At 33.4% G+C, this 12,695-nt stretch overlaps 1 protein-coding gene across 2 annotated transcripts in view; it reads right to left on the reverse strand.

Annotated features, from left to right (window-relative positions):
• Nucleotides 1-12,695, reverse strand: part of cacna2d4b (calcium channel, voltage-dependent, alpha 2/delta subunit 4b) — a 70,337-nt gene that overhangs the window by 25,518 nt on the left and 32,124 nt on the right. For both annotated transcript variants that reach the window (XR_012400380.1, XM_073943061.1), the window contains 12 exons: nucleotides 10,833-10,991; nucleotides 10,140-10,214; nucleotides 9,946-10,032; nucleotides 9,792-9,863; nucleotides 7,297-7,358; nucleotides 7,110-7,177; nucleotides 5,073-5,118; nucleotides 4,882-4,979; nucleotides 3,328-3,421; nucleotides 3,094-3,186; nucleotides 1,079-1,209; nucleotides 919-987 (listed from right to left, as the gene is read on the reverse strand). Coding sequence is in view for 1 of the 2 variants with exons in the window: in XM_073943061.1 (XP_073799162.1) it covers nucleotides 919-987; nucleotides 1,079-1,209; nucleotides 3,094-3,186; nucleotides 3,328-3,421; nucleotides 4,882-4,979; nucleotides 5,073-5,118; nucleotides 7,110-7,177; nucleotides 7,297-7,358; nucleotides 9,792-9,863; nucleotides 9,946-10,032; nucleotides 10,140-10,214; nucleotides 10,833-10,991 (1,054 nt within the window). In the remaining variant the exon portion in view is untranslated. The remainder of the gene's footprint in view (nucleotides 1-918; nucleotides 988-1,078; nucleotides 1,210-3,093; nucleotides 3,187-3,327; nucleotides 3,422-4,881; nucleotides 4,980-5,072; nucleotides 5,119-7,109; nucleotides 7,178-7,296; nucleotides 7,359-9,791; nucleotides 9,864-9,945; nucleotides 10,033-10,139; nucleotides 10,215-10,832; nucleotides 10,992-12,695) is intronic.

Genomic DNA, 12,695 nt, shown 5'->3' on the forward strand with positions numbered 1-12,695 from the left:
TCGTATTAATTCTCCAAACAGACAAAAATGTAATTTGTTATGGTTGCTATCGATCAGTTGTTAACCATCATATTAAACGGTATATTTTTCTAAAATTTGCATACAGTAATTTAAATGGATTTGTCTATGAGGGATGTTATAATCAACTAAAACGAGCAATTTTTGTTACTTGAAATACAAAAAAATAATGACTAAAATGTACTGTAATGTACTGAAATAAAATCAAATGTATAAAAAAAGCCTTAATTTATTGTAATTCAGCTATTTTTTTATTACTTGTTATTTTAACGTTGATAAAATTCTGACTTGGTCAAAATAAAAAAAAGTAAAAATACACCCACACACACAAAAAAAATCTATCATTTGAAACGCTATAACTGAATTGTGAAAATTATTCATTCAATCATTCATTTTCCTTCGGCTTAGTCCCTTTATTCATCAGGGGTCGCCAGAGCAGAATGAACCGCCAACTTACCCAGCGTATGTTTTACACAGCGGATGCCCTTCCAGCTGCAACCCAGTACTGGGAAATATCCATACACACTCATTTACACTCAAACACTATGCCCAAATTAGTTTATTCAATTCACCTATAGCGCATATCTTTGGACTGTGGGGGAAACCAGAGCACCAGGAGAAAACCCACTGCAACACAGGGAGAACATGCAAACTCCACACAGAAATGCCAACTCATCTAATCATATAATAAAATGTATATTTTGACATGCTATAAAGATTATACTTAACAGTTTTATTCATGAAAATGTATTGTTTTTAAAAGCTTAACTTTAGACAGCACTAGAGAAAAATTACGATCACACTTTTAGACCCCAGAAATGCAAATATGATATCAAATATCACATTGAAAACTTCACCGTCAGATTTCAGCACAGAAACAATAGCAGATAAATGTCTGACCTCCAGCAATGGCTGTTCTTTTCCTTTCAGTCACTGTCACTGATGTTACTGCAACAAAAGTGTTCTTGCCTGTTGGACAGAAATCAGAAGTCATAAGATACTGTAACTCATACAGCAAATGTGACACTTCTAGTCCTCTTCATAATGAGTGTTCATGCACCTTTGTTTATGTCATCATACGGGACGTAAAAGAGGAATTGACCAGGTGTATTCTCCGCTGCCAGCCGATACCAAATGGGGAAGTGGTCCACTGTGAAGAGGTTTTCTTTATCCACACGGGTCAAGAACTTTCTGTGAGGCCAAAGTTTCAGGAAATTTGGGGAAAGACCAACATCTCAGAAAGTTTTTCAAATGAGCAATTAAAAAAGATAATAGTATCAAGTTTTTTCCCTTTAAATCCTAATAACGAAACAGTTTAACTTGTGCTTCGGTTGTGTACAATTAAAATAAATCTATACAAATCTAATTAGACAGACAGACAGACAGACAGACAGACAGACAGACAGACAGACAGACAGACAGACAGAGAGATAGATAGATAGACAGACAGACAGACAGACAGACAGACAGACAGACAGACAGACAGACAGACAGACAGACAGACAGACAGACAGACAGACAGACAGACAGACAGACAGACAGACAGACAGACAGACAGACAGATAGATAGATAGATAGATAGATAGATAGATAGATAGATAGATAGATAGATAGATAGATAGATAGATAGATAGATGTACCAATACCATATCTTATTAATTAACTATACTTTTAGGAATGACTATCATTATTAATATCATTTTACACCATTAAGCACATATTTAACCATTTTACACAAACAAAAAAATCTTTTATTCAAAATGCTCTAAACTAAGGAATTGTAATAATTTTATTATACATTAAAATTGACATTTTTGACATTTTAAATGTATATCATTTTATAAGTTTTATTAAATTTTTCATATTCATATATATATATATATATATATATATATATATATATATATATATATATATATATATATATATATATATATATATATATATATTTTTTTTTTTTTTTTTTTATTAAAATGTTTGTTTTATATTTCCAAGAGATGGGTTGCGGCTGGAAGGGCATTCACTGCGTAAAACGTGCTGGATAAGTTGACGGATCATTCCGCGACCCCAGACTAATAAAGGGACTACGCCGAAAAGAAAATGACTTAAGGATTTGTTTTATATATTTAAAATCTATGTATAAATATTTACACACATACTGAATATGATTTAAAATATAACTTTTAGATACATGTATTAATCATTCAACTTATGAAGGACTATCATCATTATTATAATTTTATTTTCATACTGAAGTTTTATTGTTATTGCATATATTTCTAAAAAACGTTGTAGACAGATCATATTTTTACATATTTAAAGTATAATCAGTGTGTCTGAAATTACATAGTTCCCGACTGTTTGTGTTAAACAGTATGTAAGCTGAGTACTGAGTATGATGTCGAAATTCATAGTATTTGAAAAACATTATTTCAGTAAACCAGTAGATTCTGAAGTGATCACCCAATGAACACTTTACTATACCATAAGCGGTACTTGAGACATTATGAATGCGAATAAAGTAGGTCATATTATAATGGCAACATGGCGGATGTATTACATCTGAATCTATCAAAGGTCGTAAAGTATGGTTAAATTAAAATTAATTAACTGCATGGGTAGCATGCGACTTCGGACAAAGCTAATATGTCACTTTTACAAAAATATAAAGGCATACATTGAGGGAAATACGAATTGAGCATGTTTATTCCTGGAAATAATAGGGCAGAGGGTTGCATTTTAACTACTAAGAGATTTGAGCTGCTGTCTGGGCTTTAACTGCCATTCCACACCTCCCTTTCTTCATGTGTTCAATACTTTTTCCCTTTGTAATTTTATTTTATTATACATAACTTCACATTACCAATAACATTGGTAAACTAATTAGTTTTGTTTTCTTTGTATAAATGGATTTCTTTGGTTGTTACCAACATTCCAGTGAAAAATTCCAATCAACAGCTCCTTTGTGAATATGTTTTCTAAGAAAAATGGTGACATGTTCAATACTTACTTCCCCCACTATATATATATCACTAATAAGTTTGCAATGAAGAATTTGATTTTCTTTTCACTCACTTTCCCAATCGTTTTTCAATTCCTGTATATCTGATGACACGCAAGACTCCAGAGCGCGTCCCAAGGAAAGCTGACTCCATGCCTTCATCCACACTGTAAACAGATAAAAGCAAAGAGACTAAAAACACTGATGTCTTTTTTCTCCAAAACAGGATTTTGTAGGGCACTCTAAAACGTCTGGCTTTGTGTTGGTGGCTAATGCACAGCATACACTGATTATATAAAGCCTCTTACCCAGGAGGGGTTAGCGTTAGCCTCGTCCAGTAGGCCTCAAGTGGAGCGGTTACCACTGCATCAAACAGGACCTGCTGGAGCAGTATCTCATCACCTATTGCAAGGATAACACAAATACCTTAGCAGAGGGCATTTCTGAAAATTCCCTGCACCAAACAAGGTTAAATAACAAAAAGCATAGCAAAGTAGATGGTAAAATGTGTTGTAACAAAATTTTAGCTTTCCTAGAGGAAACTTTTCCTGAATGTTTAAAGCAGCTTTGTGAGCTATAAGTTTTAACATGTTGCATGATTTAGCTAGCATGAATGTTAGCATCTTGTTAGCATTTTTACATACAGAAAACTTTTTAACCTTTTCTAACAAGTTTGTAACACGATGTAACACATGGCTAACATGTTTAGCATGTTGCTAAAATAAATTAAGATTTTGCTAATATTTTTAACAGATGGCTAATGTTTGTTCACCACATAATTTAACATTTTTACACTGCTAATAATCTGTATGATGCTAGCATAATTCTAGTATGTTTACAGTATTTTGCATGTTAACAAAAATAAGCATGTTGGCATGTTTGCTAGCATAAATTAGAATGTTAGCATGTTATAAATTAGAATGTTCCTGTGTGTTTTGCACTCATGTTGGGTATGTTGGGATGTGGGTAATGTTTAGTACTTTTTAGCATGTTAGAGCTAGGTGTTTCACATGTGCAATTTTATTTGCACTCAAATATATATATATATATATATTTTTTTTTTTTTCCCTAGTATGATTGTAATGTTCGTATGCTGTTAGCCCAAAATTTGCATGATGTTAGCATTATTGTGCATGTTTCTAGAATGGTTAGCATAACGTGGCTTACTGGTAACGTGAATTAAAATGTTCACAACATTAATTAGCATGCTGCAAACACTCTGAAGATAATTAGAGAACATAATGAACTATAGTAGCAAAGCAAATAGCTGGGGAGGAGGAGAACATCATGTGGGGCTGTTCGAAGCATATGTGAAATTTATTTATAAACTTACTTCGAGAGGATCATGTGCTTATGATTGCTTGTGGCTGGTCCCGCGTTATCTAATTAATGATTCACCAATGAGACAATTCCTGAGCCTACCCTAAGTTCCATATCATAGCCATCTCTGTTTTGTAGAATCCCCCTTCCACCGCTACTCTTCCTTCTTTTCTAGATGGGTGGCACGGTGGCCCAATGGTTAACACTGTTGCCTCACAGCAAAAACGTCACTGGTTCTAGACCTAGTTCTAGCTTCAGTTGATATTTCTGTGCAGAGTTTACACATTCTCCCTTTGCTCTAGTGTGTTTTCCTCGGTATTCTCCACCTTCCAAATACATGCAACTTAAGTTAATTGACTAATCCAAATCAGCACCTAGTAAGTAGTTATCTCTTAAAAGCAATCACTATCTGTTCATTAGCTACTACAACAGGGGAGTTCTTAAAATCTACCAGAGCCTAACTCCCCTCTCGTCTTGCAAACGGGAGGGAGCCCGAAAAAATAGAAAATACAGTTAAAAAGAAACAGTTGAGGACAACTCACACTCCAATTCGGGCTCTTTTCCAGTCAGGTATCGAACCACAGCTTGAAGTTGATTGAGTTTACGGTGCTGCGGGTCAATATCTGTCTCACAATATGTCCTAAAGGGGCACAGACCTTTGGGTCAGCTTAACATAGCATTCAATTTTAGTTTTTTGGGGTGTGTACCCTCACCTAATCTCTTCAGTACTCACCATTCCTCTGCTATAGTGAGGTCTGGCTGCTGAAGATCATGAAGACCTAAAGAAAACAAAAACTGGTTAGTAGCTATGAAGCAGCTCGCTTTCTGTTATTGAAGCAGTTTTATTTTTCCACTGCGCTTCGACAGCGTCTTACTTGAGTGTCTCTTCAATGTCAGCACTTCTGTTTCCCAGGAGTTTACTTTTATTAATCCATTTCTCACATATACAGTTGCAGTCAGAATTATTAGCCCCCCTGAATTATTAGACCCACTGTTTATTTTTAACTCAATTTCTGTTTAACAGACAGAAGTTCTTTTCAACACATTTCTAAACATAATAGTTTTAATAACTCATTTCTTATAACAGATTTATTTTATCTTTGCCATGATGACAGTAAATAATATTTTACTAGATATTTACAAGACACTTCTGTACAGCTTAAAGTGACATTTAAAGGCTTAACTAAGTTAATTAGGTTAACTAGGCAGGTTAAGGTAATTAGGCAAGTTATTGTATAATGATGGTTTGTTCTTTAGACTATTGAAAAGAAAATAGCTTAAAGTGCTAATAATTTTGTACTTAAAATGGTGTTTAAAAAAATTAATAACTGCTTTTATTCTAGCCGAAATAAAACAAATAAAATTTTCTCCAGAAGAAAAAATTTTATCAGACATTCTGTAAAAATTTCCTTGCCCTGTTAAACATTATTTGGGAAATATTTTTTTTTAAAAATCAAAAGGGGGCTAATTATTCTGACTTCATAGTATAATTCATGTTTGAGGTTTTATACCTTTTAGGTTTACAGTATGTTTCATTGGTTTAACCTTGTCCCAGACCTAGAGCTAACAAACTCCATAACAAAAATGTAAATCATTATTTTTTTAACTAAACAAGGGGTTAAATAAATATAAAATCATTTCCACAATAATTTCAGGTAACATTTTGAAATAATGGTCCAATAGTTATAATCAGTAGATGTATTTAATACCATGAACAACCTATTAGCAACACATTTATTACAATATTTATTCATGCTTGTTAAAGTTAGTTAATGTATATTTACTTATATAACATTAGTTCATGTTAACTCACATGTTCATTTTAATAATGCATTAATAAATTTTGAATAATGATTATTAAATAGTTTACAAGATTATTCCTACTTAGTTAATGTTAGTAAATACATTAACTAAACTATAAATGAACCAAGAAAAGGAAAGTAGATTAAAGAAATGGCATCACATAAGTCAATGGAAAAAATCACGTACATTGTCAAAAAGAAACAAAATGTGTTTGAAGATATCTGGAGACCTTTTAAAAACTTTCTGAAGTACAATGTAAATGTTGACAGTCTACTACAACAAGAACAAGCTTATATATATATATATATATATATATATATATATATATATATATATATAATATATATGTATGTATATATATATATATATATATATATATATATATATATATATATATATATATATATATATATATATATATATATATATATATATGTTTATTTATTTTTTTAAGGGAATGGGTTGTTGGGAGGGAGAATGGGGGGTAATTAGTTTGCTGTGTCTTTATAATTATTATTCTGTAATTGTGTAATCTGTTGTGATATTTAAATTAAAAAAGTAATAAATATATTGTACAAGAAAAAAATACATTAACTAACACAACGTTAACTAATGGACCATTATTTTTAAAGTGTTATCAAATTTCATAATAGATATAAGATTTCTTTATTACTTATGTAAGCATTACATGTAAAATGTATATACAATTTCATATGAATGGCTTGTTTTAGCTTTTGCTTTTTTGTTCACTAAAGCTTAATCTATTTTAGAAATACAGAAAATCAAATAGTATTATATATTTGAAACACAAATTGTCACTTTCGATCAATTCACTGCATTCTTGCTAAAATGTTTCATACTCACAAAGCAAAAAAAGTCACTCTGACCCCAAGCCAGTGTATGATTTCCACCTGATTACAGAGACACCAGTGTATCACACATGCTATAAATCATACGCTGAGCTCACCTTCCTCCACTGACACATTCCCAAAGAACATGTACTGGCCGTGACCTTTCGTAAGCACCATCCCAAAACTGGAAGCACACCATGAACAGAAATCTTATAATGACGTCAGTGTATTTTTCAATAATCTTTTTCCAAATGAAGAAGTATGATAAGGACATATTTGGAGAATGTGAGAAGCATATCAAACCTAAATGGAGTTTCATCAATGGTTGTGTAGAAATAATCATTTTTGAGAAACAAGGGCCTTTTCTGAGGGGTGAAAGAAAGAAAAATATATTAATTACAGCTTGCTTTTAGCACTATAAATTGCCACCTTATGTTTCAAATGCATTAAAAGAATGACTCTCGCATAAACCCTGGAGAATATATTCAAATCCCATATTACAGAAAAAAAAAGTAAATTTTTTTTAAAGACATCAAAATTAATGGAAAATATTTGAGAGTACATTTCTGTATAATCTGAAATATGTTGCTCCGGGTAAATGTAGCTGCACTTTTCAATGACAACTTTAAAGTGAATGTAACTGTTTTGAGGCTTTCATGTAGAATCATGCAAAATGTATCTTAAAAATTATGTCTGTTCTTTGAAAGAAATGGTATCTATGAACATTTTCAGTCAGGATTTGACCATTTCAACTGCACTCAACAGAGTTACAATACAAATTATATTTTCTTTTAAACAGATCATTGTTGCAAATTTACAGTCACCGGACACTTTATTAGGTACACCTGTCCAACTGCTCGTTAACGCAAATTTCTAATCAGCCAATCACATGGCAGCAACACAATGCATTTAGACATGTAGACATGGTCGAGATGATCTGCTGCAGTTCAAACCAAGCATCAGAATGGGGACAAAAGGTGATTTAAATGACTTTAAATGTGACATGGGTTTTTGGTGCCAGAAAGGCTGTTCTGAGTATTTCAGAAACTGCTGATCTACTGGGATTTTCCCACACAACCATCTCTAGGGTTTACAGAGAATAGTCTGAAAAAAAGAAAATATCCAGAGAGTGGCAGTTCTGTGGGCGCAAATGCCTTGTTGATACCAGAGGTCAGAGGAGAATTGCCAGACTGGTTTGAGCTAATAGAAAGGCAACAGTAACTTAAATAACCACTTGATAACCAAGGTATGCAGAAGAGCATCTCTGAACGCACAACACGTCCAACCTTGAGGCAGATAGGCTACAGCAGCAGAAGACCACACCAGGTGCCACTCCTGTCAGCTAAGAACAGAAAACTGAGGCTATTATTCGCACAGGCTCACCAAAATTGGACAATAGAAGATTGAAAAAACGTTGCCTGGTCTGATGAGTCTCAATTTCTGCTGTGACATTTGGATAGTGGGGTCAAAATTTGGCATCAACAACATAAAAGCATGGATCCATCCTGCCTTGCATCAACGGTTCGGGCTAGTGGTGGTGGTGTAATGGTGTGGGGATATTTTTTGGCACACTTTTGGGCCCTTTAATACCAATTGAGCATCGTGTCAATGCCACAGCCTACCTGGGCATTGTTGCTGACCATGTCCATCCCTTTATGACCACAGTGTACCCATCTTCTGATGGCTACTTCCAGCAGGATAATGCACCATGTGATAAAGCGTGAATCATCTCAGACTGGTTTCTTGAACATGAAAATGAGTTCACTGTACACAAATGGTCTTCATAGTCCATTTCTCAATACAATAGAGCATCTTTGAGATGTGGTGGAACGGGAGATTCACATCATCGATGTGCAGCCGTCAAATCTGCAGCAACTGCATGATGCTATCATGTCAATATGCACCAAAATATTTCCAGTACCTTGTTGTATCTATGCCACAGAAGATTAAGGCAGTTGTAAAGGCAAAAGGGAGTCCAACCCGGTACTAGTAAGGTGTACCTAATAAAGTGGCCAGTGAGCGCACATTTGTGTGAATTGACCTTATGATTGCTTTTAATGCAACCATCAGCAACATTCTCTTCAATATGCTTAAAACTTAGGTTGGATTTATGGGATGGTGTTGGTCTCCAAAACTGTTCCGATGGTTCAAACTGTCCAGTTGGCCATTATCAATTTGTCAGAGTAAATAAAATGTTATATTGATCAAGTTAAATATGGAGTGGCGCAAGGCTCAATACTAGGACCATTGCTTTTCATGCAGTATATAAGTTAGTTTTCCCTGTTAATAATACTCAGATCTAGAGTATATTTTCTCAAGGCCCAACAAACAAACTAATTACCAAAAATCTGTGACTGAACAAACAATGAATATGTAAGCAAGCTATTAGCGAGAACACTATTGTTATCTCGCCCGAGTTAGCAACTTGATGTAAAAAAAAAATCATCATAAACACCTAATTGACATCCAACATGTGCATCAAAAAACATAAACTGTATATGCTGTAATCAAATTTTAATGTCAATGTCAATTTGCTGTTGTTTTTACATCAAGGTTCCCTCAGGTGGTATTACTAGATGGTTACTCCCAGAGGTCTAATAAACAAGCAGCAATGCTTAATGACACCAAGAAGAAGTATCATCATATTAGACCTGTTCATAGAAAAAACCTTGAAATGTCATTCTAAGTTGTACTGTAATAAATAGAAAATACTGTCTTAGATGGACATATTGGTGAAAGAACAGTACATTTCAACCAATTTAGTAAAATAAATTGAGTGCTAATGCAAACAAACTCACCCCTTTATCCACAGCTGTTCTTACATCCAAAGCCAGAGAACCAGTTTCTCCTTTCACCATGGCTGTTCTCAACTGCACAGACAGCAGGACATCATTAAGACTTATTTGCTAATCTTAAAAACTGTGATATTTACAGTATGTATGCAAAACTCACATTGTCTTCAGTGTCCTCCCACTCAGCCTCGGACAGATCCACACTGTTGTAGTTAGGCTTGGGTTTCAATTTCTTTCCTTCATAGTACTACAGGATGACAAATCAATATAACATGAGTAGAATATGGATCAGCTGTATGCAGAAGAACAGATGTTTGAGTGCTTGAGCCACTAAGAGGATTCAGATGGACTCACCAGTGGTCTTAAGTCAGGATGTGCCAGGATGTAGCCATTGTTTGTGATGAGGAAAGCGTAGCCATGTGCTCCAAGCTAAACGACACCATCATTAGATTTATATTTTCACATTTACACAGTCTTTTCCTGTCTTATAATATTTAAACACTTAAAAAGTCACATTTGTTACATAAAAATGCCAAAATTAATATATTAGTATGTTTTAATTGTAATTAAATTGATTTTATTTCTTATAGTCGCATAATTTAAATGGTATAAATGTCCATTAATATCAATACTGTAATAATAATAAAACATTATTTCACATTTGATTTCTAAAGGGGCATAAAAATACAAGCAAGTAATGGAAAATATACATAAACTAGTTATTTTTGTGTGTATTTATGTGTACATGTTAAGTAATAACTATGAAATGTAATAATTTAACATAATTTGATTAAGATATTATTAAATTTGTATAATGTAAACGTGTTTAATTGTATACATGTATTTTTGCATTTCCATTGTTTTCATCACACATTTACTGTACTTCACAAACATTGTTATTTATTAAACATTTAAAATGAATAAAATACATGCAAAAACAAAAAAAGTCCCCTTGATTTTTTAAAATATTTTTTTTAATGACATGTATACATATATTAATATTTGACCTAAATTACAAAAGTTTTGGCGTTAGCGGTGTTCTTTTACCTTATATCGCGGGGCAAGTTTCATGACCTCCAGCAGGGGGATGTCAGTTCCCACAACACCTAGCAAAATGCCATGAGAAAGTGTTTCTTTCTTCTTACTGAACACTGGCATGGCCACCGACGTCATGAACAGCAGACTGTGAGCCTTGCTCTTGAACACCTGCAAGAGGTTTGAAAAACAATGTCATTCAGATGAAGCACAGAGTCATAAAAGAGCAACATGAAATCAAAATCGACCCCATTTAATGAACACTACAACACAAATGCATGCTCCTGATTTCATCATGTCCACCTTTGAAGATTCCAAAACAGAACAATTCCAATTGCAGAAATAATAAATCCTCAAACTACGTTATTTTCTTGTTTTACTCAGAAATAGGTCACATTTTGAAAGTAAAAATGGTCTTTAACAACACTTCCAGACAAAAGTCTTGTCGCCCATCCAAGTTTTAGGAACATTAAATAATAACTTGACTTCTAGTTGATCATTTGGTATCAGAAGAAGCTTATTTGAAAGGAAAAAGTCTCTAAATTACGCTTATTTTACCAAAGTAAAATAAAATCATGCCTTTATTTTTATATATTTAATTAGGACAGTAAGGTCTGACTTTGCTTAGACATAAGTCTTGTCACTTAATGGAAAAAATGTATAGTATAAAGAGTATAAAGTCATGGTGCAGTGAAAAAAGAATAAATACAGTGTATGACTCCCATGAAAACTGCATCCATACATCTCTGCAATGACACAATTAACTTCTTAATAAAGTCATCTGGAATAGCAAAGAAAGTTTTGCATGACTCCCAGAGTTCTTAACGATTCTTTGGATTCATCTTTAATGCCTCCTCCTTCATCTTACTCAATAATGTTCACATATGATGACTAAGCTGGCCAATCCTGGAGCACCTTGGCACCTAATTTTCTTTCAGGAACTTTGATGTGGAGGCTGAAGTATGAGGAGCTCTATACTGCTGAAGAATTTGCCCTCTCCTGTGGTCTTTAATGTAATGCGCAGCACAAATGTCTTGATACCTCAGGCTGTTGATGTTGCCATCCACTCTGCAGATCTTTTGCATGCCCCCATACTGAATGTTACCTCAAACAATGATTTTTCCTTCACCAAACCTGACTGATTTCTGTTAGAATATTTGGTTCTTGCGGCTTCTAATAGGTCCTCAGGAGTATTTGTGATGATTGGGATTCAGTTCAACAGATGATTTATCTGAAAAGTCTACCTTCAGCCACTTTTACAAATGATCAACTAAAAGTCAAGTCGTTATTTGTGCTCTTACAACTTGAATTGACGACAAGATTTTTGTCAGGTAGTTTACATTTCATGTTGATCTTAAGGCAAGACACTGTAGGCAAACACTTTTAATAAAGTTTCTCATCACTAACACTTTTTTTAACCTTTAACTTTTTATTTTTGTCACAATATGTATGACAAAAGTACTTGCCACTTTTATTTATACCTGTATTCTGAAAAATACATATAATGTATGCCATTTCATTCTGCTAAAATGCAGTATTTTCTGAATTATGAAGAAATAAAACCATTCACGTTAAGATGTCAAACAAATGAAAACATTTTGATTGAGACTTCATCTAATGTTCAGACTTTTGTGTTAGAAAAATATACAAATGAGCACACATTTCATTCAATAATGCCTTGTTTCATTGTTTATTTACATTAAACATTCCAATTTAGAACAAAAATGTCCCTCTTAGCATGCAATGTCTTGCTTTAAAACCATCAAATCATGTAATGGATGATGATAAACATTAGGGGGCGTCCTAAAACAACAAAAACCCTTCTATGCTTACTAGGTTAACAACTACTGTACAATGTAAATTACACTAAATACA

Source organism: Danio rerio, chromosome 25 (genome assembly GCF_049306965.1).
Source record: "Danio rerio strain Tuebingen ecotype United States chromosome 25, GRCz12tu, whole genome shotgun sequence".
In the NCBI taxonomy this organism is placed as follows: domain Eukaryota; kingdom Metazoa; phylum Chordata; class Actinopteri; order Cypriniformes; family Danionidae; genus Danio; species Danio rerio.